At 44.3% G+C, this 27,668-nt stretch overlaps 2 protein-coding genes across 4 annotated transcripts in view; one reads left to right on the plus strand and one right to left on the minus strand.

The window, feature by feature from the left end:
- The window catches only part of dnah7 (dynein, axonemal, heavy chain 7), an 83,572-nt gene extending 62,419 nt beyond the window's left edge, over positions 1 to 21,153 (minus strand). Inside the window, exons 1-22 of the mRNA XM_047047282.1 lie at positions 21,056 to 21,153; positions 20,763 to 20,853; positions 19,888 to 20,068; positions 19,563 to 19,635; positions 17,944 to 18,069; positions 17,679 to 17,798; positions 17,397 to 17,580; positions 17,117 to 17,296; positions 16,592 to 16,864; positions 16,049 to 16,176; positions 15,434 to 15,512; positions 13,475 to 13,699; positions 13,084 to 13,230; positions 11,785 to 12,105; positions 9,655 to 10,019; positions 7,947 to 8,133; positions 3,669 to 3,862; positions 1,513 to 1,711; positions 1,067 to 1,207; positions 768 to 980; positions 425 to 534; positions 104 to 272 (exon numbers count right to left, since the gene is read on the minus strand). Of these exons, the coding sequence (XP_046903238.1) occupies positions 104 to 272; positions 425 to 534; positions 768 to 980; positions 1,067 to 1,207; positions 1,513 to 1,711; positions 3,669 to 3,862; positions 7,947 to 8,133; positions 9,655 to 10,019; positions 11,785 to 12,105; positions 13,084 to 13,230; positions 13,475 to 13,699; positions 15,434 to 15,512; positions 16,049 to 16,176; positions 16,592 to 16,864; positions 17,117 to 17,296; positions 17,397 to 17,580; positions 17,679 to 17,798; positions 17,944 to 18,069; positions 19,563 to 19,635; positions 19,888 to 20,068; positions 20,763 to 20,853; positions 21,056 to 21,153 (3,804 nt within the window). The remainder of the gene's footprint in view (positions 1 to 103; positions 273 to 424; positions 535 to 767; positions 981 to 1,066; positions 1,208 to 1,512; positions 1,712 to 3,668; positions 3,863 to 7,946; positions 8,134 to 9,654; positions 10,020 to 11,784; positions 12,106 to 13,083; positions 13,231 to 13,474; positions 13,700 to 15,433; positions 15,513 to 16,048; positions 16,177 to 16,591; positions 16,865 to 17,116; positions 17,297 to 17,396; positions 17,581 to 17,678; positions 17,799 to 17,943; positions 18,070 to 19,562; positions 19,636 to 19,887; positions 20,069 to 20,762; positions 20,854 to 21,055) is intronic.
- A 2,976-nt stretch (positions 21,154 to 24,129) lies between these two features.
- Positions 24,130 to 26,919, plus strand: LOC124485178 (anterior gradient protein 3-like). 3 transcript variants are annotated; one of them, XM_047046578.1, is made up of 8 exons: positions 24,130 to 24,235; positions 24,800 to 24,904; positions 25,185 to 25,248; positions 25,503 to 25,555; positions 25,862 to 25,938; positions 26,170 to 26,233; positions 26,368 to 26,451; positions 26,741 to 26,919. In XM_047046578.1, the coding sequence occupies exons 2-8, from the start codon at positions 24,808 to 24,810 to the stop codon at positions 26,788 to 26,790; spliced, it is 489 nt and encodes a 162-aa protein (XP_046902534.1). In that variant the 5' UTR covers positions 24,130 to 24,235; positions 24,800 to 24,807; the 3' UTR covers positions 26,791 to 26,919. The 3 variants fall into 3 exon arrangements, with proteins under 3 accessions (XP_046902534.1, XP_046902533.1, XP_046902535.1); XM_047046577.1 differs by having other exon boundaries at positions 24,136 to 24,235; positions 24,804 to 24,904; XM_047046579.1 differs by lacking the exon at positions 24,130 to 24,235 and adding an exon at positions 24,328 to 24,377 and having other exon boundaries at positions 24,804 to 24,904.
- Positions 26,920 to 27,668: the final 749 nt, after the last annotated feature.

Raw genomic sequence — 27,668 nt, forward strand, 5'->3', positions numbered from 1 at the left:
AGCATATGTCATTTTGGTTTCTTATGTGTATGTGAGAGGAGAAGCCCATGAATAATCCTGGTGATTATGAATGGCGTCCCTCACAGCCCCTCAGACAGCACACCTTGAAGAACTTCCCCAGGGCGATGTAGTCCAAGCCGTCGGAGCAGTTGAACACCACACACTGCTTGGCCACAGCCTTGGCCAAGTCCTTGGTGGTCTCGGTCTTGCCCGTCCCCGCCGGGCCCTCGGGGGCCCCACCCAGGTGCAGGTGCAGCGCCCCAAACAGGGTTCTGGAGTACGAGCCGTCAACAAGTTCTTCATACACACTTATCGCAGCATGGGATTCAATCATGCTTAAATATACTATGTTCACTACAATTACAACATTACTACTGCAGTAAAGGGTCAGAGGGGACAGTGAGGGGGCAGTAAGTGGTCATACCTGTAGCAGCGGTCAGTGAGGGGGGTGATGACCAGACGGGGGGTATTCCCTAGGTACTCGTAGCCGTAAGCCAGACCAGCGTTGATCATCTTGGTTTGGAGCGTGTCTTCCTGGATGATGGTCACAAGGACAGGGTCATATATGGATTCGACCTGCACAGATTTTTTTTTTTCTTGTGGTAGGAGTGAGCTGAATTGAATATGGGTTAAAAGTTAAATGACCCTGGTTTAAAGAACAAATTAAATATTTTTTACCATTGGATCAAACTATCCTTTCTAGCTTTCACCCACACACACACACACTCACACGCACACACACTCACACACACAGACCCCTGGCTCACCATCCAATAGTAGCGTAGCTGGCTGAGCCACTCAAAGTCGTTCTCGTCGCTGATGCCTTTCTGGCAGAGCAATGAGAGCACATCCCTGGCATGGACGTCCAGCACTACTAGCGCCCCCAGAGTCACGCGGGCCTGCTTAGACAGCTTTCCTCGCACCAGCGTCACTATGTCGTCTATCTGGCTGTTGTTCTGCTGCAGGTACGCATTCAATGCCTAAGGGAGAGAGGTATGGTTGGTCATTGTGAGCTAACGACAGGACCCCAGCAGAACAGGCCCAGTGTGAGGTCGGTCCTGGTCACCTTCTGTCCTGAAGCAATGGCCTCGTGGATGTCCTTGGTCCAGTAGACCTGGGAGACACACAGCACGGTCTGGCCTGGCCACGCCCGCACCCAGCTGGTTCTCTGGTCCTGGGGATACGCCTCAATGGCCTCCCCGATCACCTGACACACACACAGGGTGGAAGAGTTAAGAACACACCTGCCCCAGACTCAATCCTTAGGAACCACACACATTACACATTGCATTATACATTACATCATACATTATATTATACATATTACATTTGATTCATTCAACACTTTCATCCAAAGCAAAGTACACAGGGTCCACATTAGTCAGATTTCATGCGTGCCTCCATATGTATATAATCTGTCTTAATCTATTGGATCCAGTCAACAATCGAAGGACTCTCTAAAGGGAGAAGTCTTGGTCAGATGGTATCATCTGCAAGGTCCTGGGCAGCTACCTTTTGCAGGGAGCTGCGCATGCCATTCTCCAGCTCCAGCAGCCACTTCTCCACCTGACCTCGGGCCTTGGAGGTGGAGATGGTGTCCAGCAGCCCCACCACCTCCGCCTCGCTGCTCATCATGTGGGTGATGTCCAGCACGTCAGTGAACACCACACTGGCCACGCCCTCGAAGCACTTTTTTAGATGGGGCTGGACCCTGGGGGAGAGGAGAGAGCTGTTTCTAGTCTGTTCCACCTGCTATACCCCCCCTGTAGCAGCCTCTGTATTCATGTTGATCCACCAGAGGGTCAACACTACCGCTACAGTGGACTTTCCCCAGAGAGAAAATATTCCTTCCAAAATAGTTATTCTCTCTTCACTCATTTGTCCATCTTGTAATGTCTGTGTTTGTTACATGAAACTAGATGTTTGCAACTGGTTAATCCAAATCATCTGCGGATAATCTACTATTGATTGCAGTCTAGTTTTTCTGTGAACACGAGAGATGGATTTAATTCCTCTCAGGCAACCCACTACCGAAAAGCATTTAGTAAACAATTGCTTTGAGATACCCTCTAATGTAGCCTGTGGGGAATAGTGTTGTATTGAATAAATGCTTCTGGGAACCACTTAGAGGATCAATACAATTTTGTCAACACCAAAGAATACATGTAACAAACCAGACAACAACGGTAAATGGAGCAAGAAAGCAAAGATGACAAGGGGGAAAATCCTCTAAAAAACTAGGTTTGCATGGTTGGACAAGCTGTAATAAACCCCCAAAAACTTGATTGATCGGCAGATGGGCACACATTGTTTTCTTACTTAAAACGGCATTGAGATGGCGCGCCCTGTGAAAGGAAAGCATGCATGAGTCACCCCAACTCAGCCCAGCTACGGCTTCATCACACGCCTCCATATGCTTTTGAAAATCCCCACTTGTCTGAAAAGCGAGGCTCTGTACTGGGGCTGAAGAAACTCCCAGCCGCGAAAGTTGGGGATGAAGAAAGGATAAAAAGATATAAAATCCAAAAGAGGAAGAGAAAAGGGCTAAGTCCTCTTTGTCTGAAATCACATTCATTATTAACCAAATACTTTGGGTGAATAAGACAAGGGCTGCTTATCAGCCTGGGCCTGCTTCAGGGAGCCACTGGGAAGTTAAGTAGGCCAGGGTGTCACAGGGAGAAGAACAGCCTCTATAATTAAATTCCCACAGTAAGTACAGGATTTCCAAGGCTTGAAATTAGTTTTCCAAGGCTTCTACTCAGTTAAATTGCTTCCCCCCTCCATTTCCTCTTTTTTATTTTATTTTCTGAGCATGTCTTCATGAAGAGGCAAAGCATGTTCTCTACACCATTGTGTCCATGTAGGCCAAGGTGCTGAAAAGTCTGCATCAATGTGCTAAACAAAGTGGTGACATGTAGTGGTGACTTGTAGTGGTGACATGTAGTGGTGACATGTAGTTGTGACATGACATGTAGTGGTGACATGTAGTGCCCTCACACACAAACCTCACCATGGAGGACAAAAAAGTGTTGATGTTCACAAATAAATGACGCCATTGCATAATCAAACTCTATCAAACAGCCCTACCACCCCATGGGAGCCCATCACACTCATCACAGCCCACAGGCATCAGTCTAACCTACAATGCAATAAAATAGCTAGATCATATCCTTGCAAAATAGTTTTAAAAGTCTATCCTTAAGAAGTACTGATTGTAACCAGAGCAATTGACAGGAAAGCCCCAACACAGAGCCCTGAGCAGGCACAGTTATGAATGATGGTCTTCTGTTGTGTTATCATTCATGCCTTCCCTTCCAGTCCTGGGTTAGGTTAACCTTGAGCGGGCACAGGGCTCTGAGCGGGTTAGTCTGACTGTTGTCTCATTGCTACTATGCACGTTGGACAAGGGCAAATCCTCACATTCTTATGGATCTTTCCTATGAATCGTTCTACAAGTGATGTCTGAAAGGTCTTTACTGTACCTGGTAGGGTTTGTTCGATAAATCAAAGCTCTTGATCTGGTGGGTCATTGTAGTGTAAGCTTAAGAGATCTTTATCTGTGTGGGGTCTTATCCTTGGGGAATTGTGTACCATAAGTCATCCAACTCTGTTGACTGTTGTTTTACCTATCAAGGCTTCATAAATGAGTAAGAGGAACATCGACTCACCTAGTGGGATCTTTGGTCTCGGAGAGGATCTCCAGCAGCTCGTCGTTGGACAGGAAGAAGAATCGTGGGAAGAAGAGGCGCTTCTTTTCCAGGTACATGTTGAGGCCCTTCAAGATCATATCCAGGAACTCGTTGGATTTCCTCAGCTTCTCCACCATCTTCTCAATGGCCACCACGGCCAGCACATGCTTGTCCTGTCAGAATAAGAAAAGTTAAATTAGTAGCAGAAAAATATAAATTGCATATTATTTTTGTTCATAAAATACAATGGACATGCCAATCAAACCATCTTTTAACATGGGTGATCATGCACAAAAGCATTCTTGTGATAAAAATATATAATTAGAGCAACCAGGATTTTTTAAAGCTTTTAGGAATCGCCTAATTTGAAGGATAGTTTGTTTTGCGCTGATATCAATGGCCTTGAGTCTGAAATAATAGTTGCTTTTAGTCATCCCCTTTCACAGCTACAAGTCTAGTAAGGATTAAGCAATTCTTTCTGCTATTTTTAGTATAATTCCAAACATTAGGATCGGTGTTCCAGGGGAGGCTGAAATCCTGCTATAAACTGGAGCTTCTCCTGGGGCCTGTGGTGCAGAACAAGCCTGATCTCATCTGAGCTAATTCAACATGTTGCCTCTGGACATCCCAGAAAGGCCCAGTGTCGAGCTAATCTTCAAGGCTGGACAGCAGAATGCAGAAGCACGCTCTCAGGGAGCGGGACTGGAAGGGAAGGCATGAATGATAACACAACAGAGGACCATCATTCATAACTACACACACAGTTAGACACTAACAAGGCTTTCCATCTTATCACTGGACCCTTCTCTCCACACTGGGAGGTTTGACATGTATCTGATGGGCCCATAACGGAGAAGAAAAATGTGTCATCTATTCTGGTCCATACCTTTATGTAATCAAGATTGAAAAATGATTGCGAGTCTGAATCCAAATGATGTGTTATCTATCTGTGGTAACTAATCTACAAGTACCGTATAGAAAAGTTTGTAGACTGCTTGCTGTGCAGAAACATACTGCCTTTAGGTCATCTAATCTACCCAGGAGTTGTTAGTAACTGCAGCTGAAGTAAAACATTCACTTTCAAGTCCTTACATGGTTTTGACTTGTTTTGGTCAAATTCAGGGTGTGTGTCAAAGTGTTTAGGTCAGTCACTATGGAAGACAAACTCTCAGATCTTGAACTGGGACCAGAATGAGAATAACCATGTTTTTGTTCCTACCTTCTGCCTAGATACAGAGTGGACTGTGTGGACCCCTCACAGTATCACAGACAGAGATAATAATTGCTTTTTCCCCTTTCCTGATTGCTATTGATTTCTTATTACCTGTGGAGACTGAAGCCGAGGCATAGGCTGGAAATTGAACTTTAACAACGGCTTTCATGCTAAAATAGAGGCCTTTCTTTCTAGGAGACTCTAAAAGCAAGTACGAGGAGCGAGGTAATCAGAAACCTTTTCTTGTTAAACCCTCTTTAAATCTTCTATTGTAACCATGCAAATTTGTCATTTGACCATGCTAAGGGGTGACAGAAGAGACTCCATTTTGAGGGAATAAATCCCTTTTTATAGGATTTTATTTCTGATATCAGCCCTGCTCCAGACTTGTAACTATGGACAACTGTAACCATGTTACTGGTATAAAAAAGGACTGAATCAGATCATCTACATAATTTGGTGAGGAAATACAACGATGGGCTGAACTAATGAGTTTGAATGGAGGGATTGTGCAAATGATCTGAGCTCTTTCAGGTCGATTGGATGAACATAAAGGTATGCATGCAAAAGTGATGAAGGGACATGGAGCTTTTCAGAATCATATGAAATGTGATTTCAGCTCATCACTTGGTACAATTTGATAAGAGATATTTTATCAATCTGCCAACTAAAGGCTTTTCACAAGCTTTTAGTTGAATGGATCACAGTGGTGTATAATAACGCCATAATCATATCATGTAACTTCAGCTAACAGGTGAAATACTTGAACCAGATTTAGTGAAACAGTGGACCTTAAACCCCCACATGTGCACACACATGGACAACATGTACTTCAGCTTTGTTCTGCTCTGACAAAAGGCCTGCAATAGTGTGAGAGGGTTGTCACAGTCAGACACACTCTCCTCCTGGGTCAGACACACTGACAGCTCAGTAAGGATTTCTCCTGGTTCAACACTCCACTCCTATGAGTTCATATTGTGTGTGTGTGTTGTGGAGCTGTGTTACTTTTGTGTGCTATTGTATGTTGTGTATATGTGTTATGTGTGTTGTGTACGTGTGGGTCTAGCATTCTTGTACATACACATCCCAGTGCATTCTTTCACACACCAGTGTGATGGAAGAAACCCCCTGAGTCACAGTGAGGGCGTTCTGGCTGTGCCGGAGCTGCCATGAGGATGAGTCTCTTCCATTCATTTGAGTTTTTATCTACCATTTTGTCCACTATAGGGTAACTGATTCATTTGAGTGGAGAGTAAATACTGGCGAAGGAAGCAGGCGTGCTGATTGATCTGAGAAGCTGTAGAGTCTACAGTGTAGACCTTCAGCAGCCCCTAGTGGCTGCTGCCCCTCAGAAGCATGTTCAGCATACTGGGGTATGTACTGTATAAGGAGAAGCATCTACTGGTGATAATGGGGTATGTACTGTATAAGGAGAAGCATCTACTGGTGATAATGGGGTATGTACTGTATACGGAGAAGCATCTACTGGTGATAATGGGGCATGTACTGTATAAGGAGAAGCATCTACTGGTGATAATGGGGTATGTACTGTATACGGAGAAGCATCTACTGGTGATAATGGGGCATGTACTGTATAAGGAGAAGCATCTACTGGTGATAATGGGGTATGTACTGTATAAGGAGAAGCATCTACTGGTGATAATGGGGTATATACTGTATAAGGAGAAGCATCTACTGGTGATAATAGGATATGTACTGTATAAGGAGAAGCATCTACTGGTGATAATGGGGTATGTACTGTATAAGGAGAACCATCTACTGGTGATAATGGGGTATGTACTGTATAAGGAGAAGCATCTACTGGTGATAATGGAGCCTACTTGATTTTGACTACTAAAAATGTATTATTTGATTAATTGGTTGGCTTATTAGTTTGCTAATTAGTTGCTATGAATTTTTACGTTTAACACACACTTTATGCTTTTGCATTAGTAGTCTACTATTTGCTACATGCTTCGATACCCAAATAAATGTCCTGGTGCACGTAATATGTTAGGCTATTGCATTTTGTACTTCTGTCGATCAATTTCTTATTTCTTGTTAGTTACTGCATCCATTGAGCGAGGAAGTGTAGTACCAGTACCAACCATTTCAGTTTTGAGTTAATGTAATGTGTTTTTGAGTTAATGTAATGTTGTTTCCCATTTGGGGGAGTGTGTTTTCGTATTGGGGGGAGGTGAGCAAGTCATCCCATTTGGGGGGAGTTGACTCGTATTTGGGGGGAGTGTTTTCATTTGGGGGATGTGCTCATATTAGGGGGTGTGGTTTGCACTTCCGGGCCACCGTACATATGTGCCTGCCCATAACACCACACCGTACACAAACACACTCATATCACCCACACACCATACCACACAAATTCATCCCCACACACACAAACTCACACAACTTCAAAGCACACAGACAGTGAGACTATAGCTGTTTTCCTTCTGACTCCACACAACATCTTCCTTCCAGGCAAAATCCATAATTTCTATTCGATGGTGCAGTCAGCCAGAGTTTGTGAAGGATGCTGCCTGATATTGATGTGTCTCATTTCAGGTCTACTGAGGACGCCAATTACCCTTTAGAAATTCTCTAGGGGTGCTGGTGTGACCGTGTTTGTGTGTGTGTGTGTTTGTTTGAGTGTTAAGGCACCTGCAGGGACTGGTTGTTATTAAAACATAAGGTTTGCCATAATAACTAGTCTGGCAACTCATTCATCAAAGAATTCTAGTCTGGGTTGGACAGCTCCAACCCAAACAAGGACGACCTAGGACACTCATGTACACACACGCACACACATACACACTAATGCACATGTACACAAACACACACACTAATGCACATGTACACAAACACACACACTAATGCACATGTACACACACACTCACACTAACTAACATGGTCATACCACCAGAAGACAGATAGTCTTCAACCGCTTCCTTAACAGTGCAGCTGGACAAATGGTCATCCAACCTTCTAATGACATGCAAACAATCTAACAAAATCATCACACAGTTTTGCATGTGTGTGCGTGTTACCAGGGAGACATGCTTCATGGTGTCTCGCCAGGTCTTGTCGACGGCCGTGAAGCGCCGGCCCTCCTCGGGCATCTGGGCCATGATGTCTGGGGAGCTGAAGATGGGCTCCAGGTACAGCCAGGTGGACTGCACCTTCATCCACTCGTCCAGGATCTCCTGCAGCAGCAGCAGGGTGCCCTCCCACTCCCTGCCAGCACCAAGCACACACAGGGCTTCACATTTGCAACCATTTTGGTGACATATGCTCCAGAAATCTTATCTGTGCAACCTCTAAATATATTTGGCAGCATTTGTGCAAATAATCCTTCTGGTGCGACTTGTTTTAATTTATTTACAAAACACTCGCTATTAGCCTACTGCACAGTATGTGCCTGCTGTGAGCTGATACAGTGACCAGTCTACAGTTCTATCCAATGTTATATAACCAGTTAAACTTCTTCCTTAAGTTAATTCCGAGCCCTGACACAGGAGAGGGCCTCAAATATCACACACACTGTGGGGGATTTAGCTTCCCTTGTTCACTAGTGGAACCTTCGTTTGGGACTAACGATGTATCAAACGCTTCTTCCTTTTCTATTCTTGAGGTGGGGACACCTGGATGACTACCAGGGCTAGACATTAACTTTTTGAGGCACTTGTCTTTTGGACAAGTAAATTGTCCAAATGTTTCACTTGTCCATGCACAAAAGTCACTTGTCCGGGTAAAGATTTTTCACTTTATATATTTACATTTATGCATTTTTATGCATTTATATATATATATTTTTTTTTTGTGTGTTGACGTTAGCTAGCAAGCCTCGGCAGCTGTGTACCTAGTAAGCATTAGCAGCATTTGTATCTGTTAAATGTATGTAGTTAAATATCAGCTAATATTCAACTGTAAAGTATACCCCTTTTAAAGGTTCCCTTGGTAAATCAGCCTCTGTCGGGTAGAATGGGAAATTGTAGAAAAATTTAAAAGTTAACACCAATCCATTGTTATGTCTACAAAATTATTTTAGATAGTATACGTTTAGCTAGCTTGCAAATACTGAGGATAGCCTACCGAAGTTGAGTAAGCCAATGTCATTAGCAATCCTAGCTCACGTTAGTTTGCTAGCTGTATATAACATTTCACTGGGTCTTGCAGCGCTGCTTGATTTAATGAAATGATTATGAAATGTTATGTTCTACTAACCATTTGCATACTTTAGCAAGTCACAGAATTTCCAAGTCCTGATAGTGTAACTATCAGGACTTGGCACAGTAAATAATTCCTCTTTCACAGTAAATACTTTCTCTTTCAAGTAATAAGCCCCCTCAAGTGTTGAGCATTAAATTAGCTGCACGTTCTGTAGAGATCTTGGGACAAAGCCACTTTCTTGTGTTTTGCTAATGCAGAATTCGGTAAAATAAAATCTATAAAATAGACGTAATGAGTGGCACATAACGTGAAGTAAAAAGGCTTTTTTTTTTGTTTGAGTTTTAACTTTTCCAGTGGGGCAAGTACATTTCTCTTCCACTACAAAGAAATCCACTTGTCCCGGACAAGCGGACAAGCCTTAATGTCGAGCCCTGACTACTATCTACTGGAATACAACATCACATCCATGTGTGTGTTCCTCTTTTGTTCTCCTCTGACACTGCAAGTAAGTCTATCTAATGATTCAAGGGTATATAGAATAGCAGGCGTTCTGTACAGTAGATTTGAGAGTTAATATATCCTTACCGTATCTCTCGCTCGAAGGGCTTGATGAACGGTGATCCTCTCATGGTTTGGGTCTTCACGATGTGGTCGTCAAGCAATGTCTGGACCTCCTCCACGGAGGACAGGATGCAGGTGCCAGTCTCCCTGTAGGGCAGAAGACTGAACTCCATGTCTCCCCACTCCTGGATCATCTTCTCCAGGGCCTTCTCCAGGGAGTGCTCCTTGCTGGCTGCCTCGCTGATTCCCTCCAGCTTGCCCAGGTGGGCGTCCAGGTTCATGGGCAGGAAGCGAGCCACGCAGGCCTCCTCAGTTGAGCGCAGAGGGAAGCCCACCGCCGCCGACATGGCGTCCCAGTGGCGGTCACGGAGACCGGGGTTACACAGTACCTGGGGGGGGCAGGGGATGTAGGGTTACACAACACCTGGGGGTGCAGGGATACACAGCACCTGGGGGGGCAGGGGGTGTAGGGTTACAAAGCACCTGGGGGGGGGGGGTTACACAGCACCTGGGGGGGGGGGGGGGGGGTTACACAGCACCTGGGGGAGAGGGGGGTTACACAGCACCTGGGGGGGGGGGGGGGGTTACACAGCACCTGGGGGAGAGGGGGGTTACACAGCACCTGGGGGGGGGGGGGTTACACAGCACCTGGGGGGGGGGGTTACACAGCACCTGGGGGAGAGGGGGGTTACACAGCACCTGGGGGGGGGGGGTTACACAGCACCTGGGGGAGAGGGGGTTACACAGCACCTGGGGGGGGGGGGGCGGTTACACCACCTGGGGTGTGTAGGGTTACACATCACCTGGGGGGGGGGAGTGCACCACCTGGGCGTACGCCTGGGCATAACGCTACGTCTGACGTAGAACTGAAAGTTACGACTAATGCACCAGTTAGACTTAAGCCCTTTATGTGTTTCACCTGGGTGTAAATGTTACGCCTAGTGTGGAGCAGGCATAAGTTGGACTAATATCCATGGTAATTATAATGTACAACAGTTTGATTGCACAATACGCACAACGATGGCAGTCTTGTTTATAGGCCACATTTGGAAATGCCATTAAGGCGAGGAAAGAGTCGTCCGTGATCGCACGAATCCACTGTTAATTTTATTGGTGATCGATTTAGCTGATTGTTTCTGTTTGTTTGTGTTGATATTATAACATTTTCCCTTGAGCATGCTTCTATTCTCAGTATACAACTCCATAAGTCTATTTTCACTATCAGTAACATTTATTTTTGTTTTCTTTTTGTTTTCTTTATACATAGCTTGTTTTGAAGGGAGACGTAGGCTAGCTATAGATTGCCTTTGGATAAGCTCTTAAATGACCACGACCATGGTTTGTCAAGCTTGGTGCACTTGGTGTAAATTCAAATCACAAAGTCGGACGTAGCGAAGACTGATGTAAGAGTTAAGACCAACTTTTTTACTCCCAGCTTGTGCACTTGGCTCCAGGGGAGTTGGGTTACACAGCACCCGGGGGGGGAGGGTTAAACAGAATCTGGATGGGGGGGGGGTCACAGAGCACCTGGGGGGGGGTTACACAGTACCTGGGGGGGCGGGGTAGCAGTAATAGCACTATGAATTTCCAGTATGGATTTTTATGATGAGTACTGCAGGACTGGAAATTGCAAGCATTTTGGTTGCATATGCTCCCAAAATTGTGTCTGTGCGATACATATATTTGGGAGCATTTGTGCAAGTGCAAATAATCAGCGGGACAAGTTTTCCCTTTCTTTTCAGCATCAGAAATACAAGGTGTTGCGTGAAATGGTTGAAATGTCTGAGTGTCACGGCAAATGTGTGAGAGTTGAGAGCCCTAAATTAAACGTAATTTTTACGTTCTAAACTTTAATGCTGAATTTAGATTTGTGACAGGGAGCCAACTAGCATGCAAAATAAATGTATAACATAAAGATTTTAGTTGTGGTGCTCCTTAACATTCGGTGGGTGCTCCTAAATGTTTAAAAATGTTTTAAAGTTGGGAGCACCAGTGCCACCAAGTAAAAACATTTATTTTAAGCCCTGCACTGTACCAGTGTGTCTGAGAAGGTATATGGGTAGGAATGTATGATTCTCCATACAGCGTCTGTCAATGTCCAGAAATACAGGACAATCCAGGGAATAAACCTGCTTGTCGTTGGTTAATACCAACCTGCACTATAGGAATGTTCTCCTTGAAGGCCTCCACCTCTGCCTTCACCCGGGTGGTGATGTGCAGAGCCTTGGGTGTTTCCTGGAAGTTCTTCTCCAGCTTATAGAGGGCTCTCCAGTAGCTCCCTACATCTCCCTCCACCTTGTCTGGGTTGACGGCGGACAGAGGGCCATGGACCCACTGGTGGTGGTGATTCTGGAAGTCAGCGGCAGTTTCGTAAAGCCGTAGGAAGGGTGTGAGGCGTTCCTGGACCTTCTTCCGGTTGGGGTACTGGGTTATTGGCCAGCCAAACGCCTCCTCTTCCTGGTTAAAGCCCTCGATCTGTGGGTGGAGGAGGGAAGCGGGGAAAGACATTCCAAATATTAATAGTTCATCTTATAACCTATTAACTCATTTACTAAACTGTTATTTTAGCTTTGAAACTAAGACACATACAGTAGAGACACTCTACTCACATACTACGGACCCTATTTTAACGATCTGAAACGCAAGTATCAAACGCGAAAAGCAAATAACTCTGGCGCTGTTGCTATGATACCGGCAGGATAAATGACTCTTGCGCCCGACGCAAATCTAAAATGGGATGGTATGAAGTAGCTACATTAGTCACAGGTGTAGTTTGGGCGTAACGTGCAATAAACTGGATTGCTATTATAACTGTGGATTTGCCAGGCGCACGCCAGGAGCGGTTAACAGCGAGGAGACCGACGTTCTCATCGGGGCCGTAAAAGATAGAGAAGTGATATTGTATGGGGATGGGAGAAGAAACCCACCCAAATTCGGTTAAACAGGCATGGGAGGAATTGCCACAATTGTTACAAATCAAGTTCACATACATAGAGATTTCTCATGAAAGTCTTTTTAATCACTGACATGAAAGAAATTTAACAAAACCATACAATAATACAAAACAATGTAACGCAGCTTCACAGGAAGAAGACCTTGGCCTCGCCAGCAGTGCACACGGGCCAAGCTTGCGCCCTTAAAATAGCACCACACTGATTTTAGACTACTTTTTTTCTGGTTTGTGGCGGAATTGTTTTCTGAAACTGCAAAAAAGCACCAGGGAACGTTTGCGCCGGAACACGCCTCCTTTTTCGCCCCCGGTAGCACAAGTTCATTCCCTAATTCACTGACGTGCGTCTGACAAATAAAAGACTTGAACTTGTCTGTGAAGGGAAAAGTCAGCTGTGCGCCGAGTGCAAAATAGGAATGATACATGTGTCAGCGTACAAAGTCAATTGCGCTGGGTGTGGTGTGGTGAATGGGTCTGTAGATCCTCCCTGCTCTCTTCCTCACCTTCTCCATGGCAACATCCAGCTTGGAGTTGAGGGCCTGGGCCTTTTTCAGGTATTTGCTGAGTTCTGACAGGTCTCCAAAGGTCACAAACTCCTCGACCTGCTTGGCGTAGCTCTCCAGTTCCTCCACAAACCTCTCACAGCGCAGCTGCAGGAAGACAAATCATAGTTATATGGTTTCTGTTCTGCCAGACGGCCACAACAGCTCACATCAATTATGTCTGAAATCAACTAAGAAGCCTTGTTCAGATTTGATGGAAAACCTGGTTTAAAGTGGGCTAACAAGGTCAGCTAAAACCTTTCTTTTTACAGCTGTCCTGGTCATACTGAGTTCCAGGACATACAGGTTTCCTGGTCATCCTCCCACCCCTCCCAGGACATCTCTCTCGGACCTTGAGGCCTCCCTGGTACTGCTCCTCTTTCTGCTTGGTGATCTGTCGGTGCTCCTCCAGGATGGAGGGCATGCGGGTGTGCCACTGGAAGGTCTGCCTGTTCAGACGCATGTCCACAGCCGAAAAGGTCACATAGTCCACTAGGAAGCACAGGCGTGTCTTGGAGTCTGACAGCTTCTTCTCCAGCAAGGACATCTCTTGGGCCTGCACCACATCCACGTACGTCTGGATGGAAGAAGGGAAGAAAGGAGCATGGATTCCTCTGACGCCATGCTAATATGGTTCATCTCTACCGTTTAATGTAATAATAATAATAAATAATAATTTTGCACACGCTTCTATCCTAACCCTACCCCGACATACAGTACAAAGGGTAATTTGAACCTGCAACCTCTTCATCTGCAGTCAAGTGCTTTAACCACTGAGCTATACTTTGACCATACTGTTTACCTGATATCTACTCCAAATACAGAACCAGAACAGGCTGTTCTGGTCACAATAACTCTTCCTTTCTACACTTATGAAGTATCATTATACAGTAAGTGGAATCATTTTGCGTCTAATCATCATAGAATACAACAATGTAACTCAGTCTGAGGACAAGGAATAAAAAGTTTCCAAACTAATTCAAGTAAATAACTACACCGTAAAAGAACACAGTGCTTGACACCACTGAAAAGCATTGCCACAGAGACAGAAGGAACAAGAACCAAACAGCACCCACGTAAACTCATGAGGCCCTAGGACACTCCCCCATACCTCACAGGCCCTAGGACACTCCCCCATACCTCACAGGCCCTTGGACACTCCCCCACACCTCACAGGCCCTTGGACACTCCCCCACACCTCACAGGCCCTCCTCTGCAAGGAACCTTGGGGTTACCATGGATGAAGAGCTCTCCCTCACGGCCCACATTGCCGCAGTCTCCCGGTCTTGTAGATTCACCCTCTACAACATCCGGAAGATCAGGAGATACCTGTCTGAGCACTCCACCCAGCTGCTAGTCAAAGCACTGGTCCTCTCCAAGTTGGACTACTGCAACTCGCTGCTCGCTGGTCTCCCAGCATGTGCAACCCGCCCTCTTCAGAGGATTCAGAACGCAGCGGTCCGCCTGGTCTACAATCTACCCAGACGCTCCCATGTTACCCCGCTCCTCATCTCTCTCCACTGGCTACCCATCAACGCCCGTATCAGATTCAAGACCCTGGTGCTGACCTTCCGAGCAGTGAACGGGACTGCACCCGACTACATCAAGTCTCTCCTGCAACCTTACACTCCCACCCGTCACCTACGGTCTTCCTCAGACAACCGCCTGGTGGTCCCACCGCTCAAGACCGCCCGGTCCCAACACAAGCTCTTCTCCTGCCTGGCCCCCCAATGGTGGAACCAGCTCCCCACCTCCATCAGGGACACTGACTGTCTCCCCACCTTCAAGAAAAGGCTCAAGACGCACTTGTTCCGGGAGTACAACGGCACTTAGGAATGCTTGGCTGGACCTGATGTTAGTTTCCTCCAGGATCACAATGACTCTTATTGAGTGAGTTGTTGCTCTTGTAGGTTAGTTATAACGAAGTTAAGTCTTGTACTCGCTGTGAAATATTTTACTGTCGATTGTTCTTCTACAGGTACAGTCCTGCACTTTTTGTGGTTCATGTTGTTTTAATTTGTAACTTGTATAACTGCATGCTCTATGGGTTTTCCCTTTTGGCACTCGTTTAGTTTTTTCACAATGTATGCTTCATGTTTTGGCTGCTTGCAATGTTTGGGACTACCTTGTTGCTATGATCAGTGACTTATGCTCTTTTGTAAAGCTCTCTCTTGGAAGTCGCTTTGGATAAAAGCGTCTGCTAAATGCATAAATGTAAATGTAAATAAAGAACATCAAATTGATGACGAGCCTGTCAGTTCTTCAGATCTGTCATCACGGAACATAAAGCCCTGGCAGCCATGACAGTTACCTTCAGCTCCATCAGCTGCTGGGTGTTGCTGGGCGTGCTCAGTAATTTCTCTGCAATCTTCTCAAATTCATCACAGAGCCTGAGAGTCAAAGCACATTCCAGTTAATGTTACAAGCTGCAGTGTACCTTGTCAAACTACATGCTCTTATTGTTCTTCCATTTGGGACTTATTTGGTTTCACAATGTAAGCTTCATGTTTGGCTACCCGCAATGTTTGGGGCTATCTCGTTGTTATGATCAGTGACCTATGCACTTTTGAAAAAACTCTCTTGGAAGTCACTTTGGATAAAAGCGTCTGCTAAATACATAAATGTAAATGTAATGTAAATGTGTACGAGTCTGTCTTGAGTAAATGATACTGCACTACAGGGTCCACAGCATGAGGATTGAGAAGGTTAATGCAGAAGCAATGAAGCCGATAGCATTTTAAATAAGAGGGGTGAGTGGTCCATTTTCTTCATGGAACATTTGTTGTTGAAGAAACAGGGTGTGTTCTGCCCCAATACATATTTTCTTGCTTCTGGGGAACAAATGCGGTAGTTCGGTTTTGTTTAGGCCTCTTGCAAATCTGAGAAGAAGTGGGAGTATGTAAATGTTTTTCAGGATGGTACCTACTTCTGGTTGAACACCTGATGGTCTTGTAACATGCGGGCGATGAGTTTCTGGCACAGTCCCTCTGCACGCTTCACGAGGGCTCTCACCAGCTCGTGGGAGTGGACCTCAAACATGCCCAGACGTACCACCTGCAGGAACCATGCAGCTGAGGAGGCAGGCACTACGCTGGCTTCAGTTAGACCTGCACCCTTAGCTACGGTGACTTGAACCTTTCTTTTTTAGGAAGGCTTTGAAACACACAAGCTGACACAATCGATATTTTCTGCTTAAACAAGCTGATTTAGCCCTTAAAGATGATATTGTCTTGGAGGATGGAGGCTGCCAAACTAACATCATCACTGTACATGAGCTATATCAGGGGTGAGGTAAGAAGCAAAATAATAAAGATCAAGTCAAGCTTGTTCTAGTACAGTTCATACTATACCCACATACAGTAATAGTATATGTGAGGCCTAATGCACACAAGGTGCTGCTTATCCTCTGGTATTCTAATGTAAGCTGCGGTACTCTGGTATTCTAATGTAAGCTGTGTTCTTCTGGTACCTTGCTGGAGTCGTACTGGATCTCGTCTGCTAGCTGCTGGTAGCGCGTCACCTCCACCATGATCTCCTGGAAGGAGTGCTGCTCACGGAGGAACTGCTCCACGTCCTCCAGGGCCTGCTGGGACACTAGCGAGGCATACCTGTCGTACAGGCGCACATGCTCCCTGGGGCCAGCACTCTCCGAGCGGACCACCCTTCTCACCTCCTCCTGCTGGGCCTCCAGGATCTCTGCCAGGACCACAGGCCTCAGGCTTCCCCCGCACTGGCCGCCCGGCTGACAAGGAAAGACAGAGAAAATCTCAACTCAAATTGCTTGGATCGCGTTGCGACCCACAATGCACAACGCAAGTGATTCGCCTGGCTCCATTGAAAATTAATGGAAAGCATGTTGTCGCGTCGCTCGCGTCGCTGCCGTGTAAACGCACCGTTACTGTAATTCGCTCTGGATAAGAGCGTCTGCTAAATGACAAAATGTAAATCACCAGTCATAACCATTCCCAGTCATAACCATGACTCTAGTAGTTACCCATTCAGAGTAGAGCTTGGTCTCCACACGAGGCACCAGGCTGACAGACTTCAGCATCATGTCGTACACGTTTAGGAGGATGACCTCAAAGTCTTTGAAGTTGGGCTCAAATTGAATGTGGTTCTGGTCCAGGATGAGTCTCAGGACAAAGCCAGGGTGCTCGTGGGCTCGTACTGACAGCTGAAGAAAGGCCATATGAAGCAGTTGAGATATTTTAAATATGCATTTAAAGATTACCTGCAATCTCCACAATAATCTACCATCATATGAGTAATTCTACCGGATTTTGACTAATGAGATGTGTGTAGTCCTGCATAGACTCCAGTGCAAGGCTCTGGAGCTGGGAAGTCATCAGGCCTGCCACACAGTTAAAGAAAGACTGCAGTTTGGCTGCATTGGTGTTGCTGGGCACCATCTTGCGCTTGTTCCCTTGGTAGTAGATATGCTGGACTTCAGGAAACCATCTGTGGAAGACATTTGTTTTCCAGTACAATACAAAAAGTGGTGGTGTCAAGGTTGAATTTGACCATGTTCAGCACAGGTCAGGAAGGAGTTAACATACTTCTTGAGGAGGATGTCCTTGGCACTCTCGATGTGACGGATAACCAGGTGCTGGAAGACAGAGAGTTCCATAGACTCCTGTGTGTTATGGAACTCCTCCACATCAATGAGGCGCACCTTCCTACAGAAGACAGAATCATGAAAGTGAACAAATGAGTTTAGTTCTACTGACATGTGAACATAGAGTACAGGTACAAGTCCTACTGGACACACAGACCACCACCTAAACAGTGTGTAGTAGTTATTTTAGGTGAGAGCATACTCACTTAAAAGACACATGCCACAAATCCAGCACCTGCAGCATAGTGGGGTTGATGGAGTGCAGTCCTTCCTTCATGCTCTTCTGAGCATGATGAAAGGATTTATTCCAAGGCTTGGGCACCAACTCCATTCTTAAAGGGGGAGAACAAGGAAAGATAAGATGAGGAAAGAAAGAATCAGAAAGGGATTTATTCGCCATGAAAGTTTGCACAGACAAGGAATTTGCTTTGGCAGGAAGGTGCATACAATAAACATATAGGAATCTTAAATTTAGATATATGGTCTAACTATACTAAGGATACATAAACTAGCAATACTAAGTGGAATACAATTTAAAATAAAATATACTATAAAGTAGAATATAAGTTGCCATAAAATAAAATAAAATATAAGTTGCCAATTTACAGTATAAATTACAATATAAAATACAAATATTACACGAATTGTGAGTAGTGCAAATGCAATTGTTTTAAGACATGAAGTCATTGAAGTCAGTGTGAACTTTTAGCCTTGTTGAGGAGGCCAACAGCAGAAGGGAAGAAACTGTTTGTGTGGCGTGAGGTTTTGGTCCTGATGGACCGCAGCCTTCTGCCGGAGGGAAGTGACTGAAACAGGGAGTGTCCAGGGTGGGAGGAGTCGGCCACAATCTTCTTTGCTCGCCTCAGGGTCCTCGAGGTGTGAAGGTCCTCGAGGGAAGGCAGATTGCAGCCAATCACTTTCTCCGCAGAGCGGATGATACGCTGCAGCTTGCTCTTGTCCTTGGCAGTGGTAGTAGCGTACCAGATGGTGATGGAGGAGGTGAGGATGGACTCAATGATGGCTGTGTAGAAGTGCACCATCATCGACTTTGGCAGGTTGAATTTCTTCAGCTGCCGCAGGAAGTACATCCTCTGTTGTGCTTTCTTGGTGAGGGAGCTGATGTTCAGTTCCCACTTGAGGTCCTGGGAGAGGATAGTGCCCAGGAAGCGGAAGGACTCCACAGTGTTGACTGGGGAGTCACACAGGGTGATGGGGGTGAGTGGGCTGTGTTCTTCCTGAAGTCCACAACCATCTCCACTGTCTTGAGAGCATTGAGCTCTAGGTTGTTCTGGCTGCACTAGGTCACCAGGTTGTCCGCTTCCCACCTATAATGAGACTCGTCTCCACCAGAGATGAGCCCAATGAGGGTGGTGTCGTCCGCAAACTTCAGGAGTTTGACGGACGGATGACTGGAGGTGCAGCTGTCGGTGTACACGGAGAAGAGCAGAGGAGAAAGGACACAGCCCTTGGGAGATCCAGTGCTGATGGTGAAGTGTAACTATAATAACTAATATGTGAATACATATGGGTTCAATATGGCTAGTAGAATACTAGCATTGGTTTTGTAGAATACTACTATCTTCTTTATGTATTATCTGCAATCAATCCTTCCAAACAGGTATATAGGGTTAGGGTTTTGTTTTGTCTTATTGTCTTTGTCTTGTGTATATAGTGAAAGGGCTGCCTGACAGAATATGCAAAATGATATAATTAGCTGAAGCTTCAGTCTTCACCTTATAGTTCCTTTTAAGTTACTGCTTCATTGTTATTATTTTATATTATAAGGAACAAAATAAACCACTACTCCTACTGTTGTTGAACTGACTCTGCTCTGTGAGGAATAGGATGTTTCGTGTTCTCCTCATCATTCATCCTTGGGTCTCTGAGCACAAAGTCCACTGCAAGCAAAGAAAAATGTGTAATTTAGTCTCCACTCTTGAAAACCCTACAAACAAACAACTTTTTTGTCTCTCCCAACAAAACATTCTGTCCATCAAGTGACAGACAGTGCATGATGGGAAAAGTGAAACTGAGCCACAATAATGTTGTTTGCCTAGAGGCCAACCGCAAAAGGCATGTAGTATTGTACATGGATATGACTGTGTTAAGTGTAAAGGCTGATGGTCGTGAAACGTATTGGGGTCAGATACCGATGGCTTTCTTCACACTCAGCAGGTAGTCTTCCCTCATCTCGTCAGACAGATTCTCAATGGTTTTCGTCAGCATCTTTAGGTGGGTTGGGACCAGGTCCAGAACATTCTCCAACCAAGAGTCCTCCATAGCCGCCACATGTTCAGTGTCAATCCCATTACGGATGTAATAGTAATATCTCTGATAGGAAAGACAAAAACATTAATCTTACCTTACAGTAAGAACAGGGACATTCCCCCGAGGCAAGTAGGCTTAAATGCCTTGCCCAAGGACACAAAGTCATTTTCCACGGCCGGGTATTGAACCAGCAACCTTTGGATTACTGGCGCAATTCCCTAACCGCTCAGCTACCTGACTCCCTGCTTTAAAATAACAATAATACTGCTGTTCCCTTTTTGGTTGCTGTGCCACAACCATGTCCGGTGTTATATTACATGAAGTGTTCTGTACTGTAGTGGTGTCAGTGCTCTCTGAAATAAGCTTTCAGTATGCCATGCGTGAGAGTGCTATGTAACGTGTCACCGTACATAGCAACAAGAGCCTCTGACAACAAGCACACCAAAACAATAGCCCAAGTGTCTGCCTGCTGTACACCTTGTCTCTAATGATGGCAGCACGGTGGTCTCAGAGCGCTGAAGGTCCTTCCTGCCAGCCGCTATCAGACTCAGTACACCCCTGGCTGGCTGCATACTAGCGACTGAAGCCAGCGGGGCCTGCTAGGGCTAGACAGGTCGTTCCACCACAACATACCTGACTCACACCAGTGTTTTGCAGCCCCAGAATACAGTGTTCATTCTAAGACACAAGCCTTTTTCAGAAATGGGCTGGCCTAATACTGTGGGTTCTAAAGAGTTTGTTGTGGCAGTTCTCTCACCAGCACGTCCTTCTCTGTGGCTGTGGGGGAGCCACAGGTCGGGGGCTGACTGTCCTCTGCAAGGGGTTTACCTGCGGTGGGTTCTTGCTGCCTGCAAGTAGGAAGAAGGGTTAGGCTTGGATGGATGGATGACTGGATGGATGACTGGATAGATGGATGACTGGAGGATGGATGACGGGATGGATGAATAACTGGATGGATGGATGTGTGGTTGATCAAATGGTTGATTGATATGGCTGGCTGGATGGGTTCATTGGGTGAGTTTGTGTAAAACAGGACTCTAACATGCATACAGGATTATGCTGACGAGGGCACTGCGGAAGTGCTCGCGGTCTTTCTTGGGCAGTGCAGTGCTGCGAGGCTTCTCTGGTATCAGGCTAGCATCTTCCATTCCTCTGCTCTGCCTCTGGCCAGGTTTCTTCCCAGACACACCACCAAGTGTGTCTCCTAGTGAGACCAGGAAGAGAGTAATGATTACTAATGCATTTTATTAGTTTATCATGATAAAGCCATTACATTAAGATTACAACAGTAACCAGAGAAGCTGGTTATGAAATAGCTATCAAATACAGTGATAAAAGAAACAATGTGCCTTTTTTATACATTACTTCACAGCCATACTGTCAAAATTATTTATTCCATGTACGCAGGCTATCATGTCTGTCAAAAGGCTTGATAGTTGTAAACAGTCTTCAAGTAACAAATAGCATGCTGATATGGAACTGTGGGATACTCACGAGAGTGTGTTACTTCTCCTGCGAACCCAGTGGCCTTCTCTCTGAGAGGTGACTGCAAAACAAAGGTTGGGACTGTCTCCTGCCACTGGGGTTTAGAGCGGGCCTTGATGTGGATCAAGGAAAAATACTTTTTCTGACACTTACATTGCAAATATACCACCATATGTTCATTAAGTATTTTTTCCCAACACAACTGAACTCATTTTGAAATTAGCATGTTACTGCCAAATAAGGTGCTGATGTGTCAGACCAAACACTAGCGTACCCGAGGAAGTTGTGGAAGAAGGCGTTTAGGATGATCAGGGATTTTAGGCATCTTTTTACTGTGGATGGTATTCTGAATACAAAGAGAACAGCGTCTTTAAAGATGAAGAAGAGTCTTTAAAGCGTAATGTCTGATACAGTAGTGAGGGTAAAATCCTGTAATGAAATACATAGCTACATTACCTGAGCCTCCATGTTCAGGAATGTCTGTCCGTATTAGCTATTGCATGTTGTAATGTAAAACGTGACGAAGAAAAAAATAGCTAGCTAGCTAGTCCATTTCCATTAAATGTACCGGCTAGCTAGTTGCACTAGATAGGTACTGTACAGTAGCCTACAGTACCAGTACTGTACCCGTGCTGGTAGCTAGTCTAACGTTTAGAAAAGTAGAAAATTACAAGGCTAACTCAATTACAATTATCTTCCTCTGCACATAAGTAGTTTATGCAAATGTTCACGCGTTCAAACTCACTGTTTACAGTGAGTTGCCAGTAAAAAAGTAGAGTATACATCGATTGAATTTGTTTTGATAAGTGTTTCAGCTTTTGATAGAGACCTGCCGTTGTTAGTTTGGTTGCTAGGCAATAGCAAGCCACCGCTAGGGCGTGCTAGGAGGCACTTGTCTGTGCTATGCAGATACTCTCTCCATCCTCTCCTCTCATGAAGTTAAAGGAGAAGATACAGGACAAACGGAGTCAGGTCAACCCACCACATCTTATATTATCACATTAGCAAATCCATTAGCAAATCCTACTCAGTCCCCTCCTGTACTCCCTGTACACACAGGACTGTGTGGCAACACACAGTTCTAACATCATCCTGAAGTTTGCAGAAGACACTACCATCCTGGGTCTCATCTCTAACAACGATGAGACCGCCTATGGAGATGAGTTAAGGGGCTTGGTAGCATGGTGCCAAGACAACAACCTGTCTCTCAACATCTGCAAAACCAAGGAGATGATCGTGGATTTCAGGAAGCTGCAGAGGGGGGGGTCACAACCCCATACACATCGAGGGAGCTGCAGTGGAGAGTCTCCAACTTCAAATTCCTCGGTGTGTACATCAAGGATGACCTTACCTGGTCCATGCAAGCAGGCTCTGCAGTCAAAACTGCCCAAAAGCGGCTATACTTCTTGAGGAGACTCAAGAAGTTTGGCTTGTCTGATAAAACTCTGATAAACTTCTATAGATGCACCATCAAGAGCATCCTCTCAGGCTGCATCACTGCCATATGGTAGCTGCTCCGCTGCCGATCGCAAGGCCCTGCAGAGGGTGGTGAAGACAGCGGAACGTATCAACGGCAGCCATTTCCTCTCTGTGCAAGGCATATATAGGTTAGCACTGACAGTTTTTTTAAACTTTTACAAATATAGCCTATATTTTTTCAACCTTTCTAAACCTCTTTTGTAAGTGATCTGAAATTTGACCACTAGATGTCAGCAGTCTAAAACAAACAAAAAAGAAAGATTCACCCAGCAGCTTGTTTGTTTACTACTTCAGAAATATATAAAGTAATGAGGTTTTAACTTGATATATATTTTGTTCTTTACTGTATTGGTCTACTATTTTAGAATATTGCTAAATGTGTTTATTAAATATTGTGTAGAGGAAGGACTGTCCTGGTGTTGTATAAGAGCGTCTCCTACATGATTAATTGTAACGTATGGTTTGACCATAGCCTGGGTGACAGCCGAACTTACCCCGCCCACAAATAAATTGGGTCTGGAAGTCGGGTCTGGGGTCGCTCGGTTGGGGAACAAGAGCTTTATAAGATGATGGACAGGTGATCAACAGTAACGCAATCAACCAAGTCAGGAAAGAGCGCTTGGGTTGAATTCGTTTTCAACAAACAACATACTACGTTGCTCTGATTGGTTGTAGGTCTATCCAATTGAGCGAAGAGGGCTTTTTTTCAGGGTTCGGTTGAAACACGCCCCATACTCACAGCCCAATGGAGCGGTATCAGACTCATATTCTGACTAGAATTATGAAGTCCACAGTGAAGTTACAGTTGATTAAATAGAACATTTGAACAAAGTACCAAAAAAAGTATATCAAATCTAAAAAGGAAAAAAAGAATAAACTAGAACATCTTGTCCTACTTGTCCGTAAATGTGAGGCCCACATCAGAAACACTGATAGTGTTTCATAATCAGCACTGACATGACCGTAAAGGCAGCTGCAACTTTCTCTAGGAAAACCATAGACTACATATCTGAGAAGCAACAATGTTGTTCTCTTCAGCCCCAAAAAACTACAAAAGACGTCCTGGGTCTTTAACTGGTGAAAGTGCTATAATTGGTAACATAATAACATCAAACATTGTGTGTGTGTGTGTTTGGGGGTGGGGTGTGCTGCTTGTACTGGTATACAATACCTGTTTGGTGAGTTCTTAGTCTACAAAAAGATCTTCTAAATCATGTTGTTGCGTCATTTGGACACACAGCCACTCCTCATAGCTTCTCACACTTGGTAAGACAGATTATGTATTTGTATCCGTTTGCGTATGATTTTGTTACATTATAAATTCCTAATCAGCTCTTTCTGGATTGCACATTTGTAGATTTGGCTTGCAATCCTACATTCTGCAATATTATGGTACATTCTTTGCCAGGTTTGTCTGGAGAAATATGTTGATTGATGTGTTTCTGTTTTATTAGAGACTAAATGATGCCATTCTTTTTTTTTTTGCGCAGACTTAACGTATTCAGTTTTAGAAAAACAGACATCATTCACAAAATCTGACCAAAATAGCCTGTTTTACCCCACTGATCTGTGCTGTTTGTTTTGGGAATCAACCTGTACTTGACTTAATTTTTAAGCACTTTAATTACAAGATGGAGAAATACTTTGAGTAGGTGGAATATCCACAAATATGTGGGCAACGTAGAACAGAAGACAGATTAGAAATATCATGTTTTGATTAAAAGTTATGACCATTCTAGTGACTAGTGGAGACATAGGGGAAACCGGAATTATCCTCCCCCAAACCTGTATGAACCCTCTGTGATGTTAATACATTTAACTTGATCTGAGAAAGGAGAATGTTTCCCTGGTTTCTGTCCACCCTGGTGTTGGCATCTTGCGTCATTCTCAGCTCCTCACAACAGAAGAACAAGCAGCCCCAGACCATCTCTAGAGGTACCAGCTAGCTCATATGTGCTTACGTTCAGATTGATCGGTTTCATTCATATTGGTCCAAGGGTTTTTAGTAAACAGAAGCTATCCTAGGACCACTTCTGGGGATAGGGTATCTGTCCGCCAATCTGTTTTATTAAGTTTATTCTAGAATGGCGGGAAAACAATGAACCCAAGGTTCTCATTCTGGTAAAAGACCTTTCCACAGTGTTAAGGACAGCAGAAAGACACTGTCACACCTAATTCCTGTTCATGTGTCATCCTAACCCTAACCCATCCCCAGGCTGGGGAAAAGGCATCACCTGGGTGGAGACCTATGAAGAAGGCCTCAGGAAAATGAAAGAGAAGTACTATTCTTAATCCATACATTTACTTGGAGACCTCTATTTTGGTCTATTTTATCAATCTAACTGGTTTTAGTACAATTATTTTGTGTGATGTGATATCCAAATCTTTTGTGACACCGGTATTGAATTCAACATATTATTCAGTTGACAGACAACATACCCTTAGCCAGGATGTTTGTGCTATCCTGTTTACACACCCACCATTGTCATGCTCTGCTCTGGAATGCATTCCAAATTTGTCTGTTTTCCCACAGCAATAAGCCACTGATGGTCATTCATCATAAGGAGGACTGCCCACACAGTAAATGTAATCCTTTCTTACTGCCTATTTTCTTTAGCAACACTGTCCAAACAAGGTCTTATTCACCCCAACTGTGCAATTCAGTGGCAGTAGAGTCAGTTGTTCTTGGGGAATTAGCTTGGTGATACCAATGTTAAACTGTCATGTTATTGCTTTTCAAACATTTGCCAAAGATGTGTCTTTTAAAATATAGTAACCTTTTCTTAAAAAAATATTTTCTTTATACACGTAGTCCTACATCAAAATAAATAAATGTGTATGCTAAATTGTACATTTGATTTAAAGCACTTTCTTTCCAACTTGTTTCCACAGCTCTGAAGAAGCTGTTTGCAGTTGACAAGGCCATACAGAAAATGGCAAAACAGGATTTCATCATGGTCAATCTTGTGGTAATACAAAAACGTTTTATCATTTTTCAAAACATTCAGATAAGTTCAATTTGATTTTTTTTTTATATAACATAAAAACATTATTTACATTGGCATAAAAAACATAATTTTAACAACAGTAATTCTGAGGTTATCAATTTGAGATTTTGTTGCTTAGTAAAACATGGCCTTCAAGTCACTCTCACTCAAACAACTGAGAACATTTCAGTTTAAAGTTAAAAAACATTTCAGGAAGAGACCACGGACTCTAACCTGGCACCTGATGGTTACTACGTCCCAAGAATCCTGTTTGTAGGTATGGTCATGACTCTTCTCTATGAGATTCACCCATTCCAGTATTGCAATATTTAAACTACAATCACAAAAATCGTTGCAGTCCTTCTCTCTCTAACACACAAATAAACACACAAGCCCCACTGTCTTGTCCAGATCCCTCCATGAAAGTGCGGGCAGACATCACCAGCAAGTACAGCAACCATCTCTACACCTACCAGGCCAGCGATCTCTCAGTCTGTAAGTAGCTCTCTTCCCTCCCTCTTTATCCTGGGAGATTCTGGGCCTCATCTCTCCTTGCTGAAAACACTCCTGTGCACACAGCTCTGCCAAAGCTCAGATTCTCATTCTGAACTGTTCCTACTCATGCATGTGAAGCCCACGGTACTGAGAGGGTTCAGGTCAAGAGGGGAAACTTACGACAGTTTGTTGTGTGCTGTTGTGTGCTGACATATTGTTTCAATCATATTTTAACTAAAGAATACAGTTTAAGTTGATTTATGTTTTGATTGAACCCCTCTCTCTTCAGTGGCCAACAACATGAAGAAAGCAAAGCTGGTCCTTCACACTGAACTCTGATTCAGATGCTTTGCGGTCGGCCATGTACCAACCAATATGCCAATGTTTACAAATGTGTTTACAAAGAGTCTATAGATGATCAGTAAATTGTTGGTCCCTACAACAGTTAATAAAAATGATAAGACCTCAGTGGAGTTTGATTATTAATATTTCAATTCTGTTTTTTTTTTATGTGAGGAAAAACACTGATAGGCCATGATCTTAAAACGGGCTACGTGGACCTAGAATGCAGTGTGAGGGCGACATTATTCTCTAAAGTGTTTTAGGATTAATTACAGAGGGAAGTCATTATCACTGTCCAGCAAATGTAAGCATTGGTCCATTATGTTGCTTGTCAATTCAGAAATATAAGGAATGCAGAAGCATGGTTCATGTGAGGATGCAAGACTACGATAGTGTTTATTGAAGAATGATTCCATCCATTAAAATGTGAGGCATCAATGAACAGTCTCATATACATTAAAGACCTATACATATTTGACAGTTTTGAAAATCTGTATAAACAATATAACCTTCCTCGCAGTTCTTTTAGTATCTACAGATTCACCACTTTGTTAAGAGTCTTTTTTTTTTGATCTCCCAGCCGTCACAGTGTTGGACAAACTTACTCTCAGCTTTGTGAATAAAGGTCTAATCTTTCTGCTTTATTCTCAGTTGATGTGTCTTGGAGAGCAAAGCCTAAACAAATATAACAGTAGGTGGGAGGATGAGCATGGTATAGACCTGCTGGAGTAATATTGGGCAAAAGCACTGAAAAGAGTAAATTCTTCATCTTCAAGTGCCAGACTGGGGCTTATTAAAGTTAAGGTTTTGCATAGAGTTCATTTAAGCAAGGCAAGGCTTGCCAGCATGTACCCTGGGACGGACGCTAGCTGCGA

This window comes from Hypomesus transpacificus, chromosome 23 (genome assembly GCF_021917145.1).
Source record: "Hypomesus transpacificus isolate Combined female chromosome 23, fHypTra1, whole genome shotgun sequence".
Lineage (NCBI taxonomy): Eukaryota > Metazoa > Chordata > Actinopteri > Osmeriformes > Osmeridae > Hypomesus > Hypomesus transpacificus.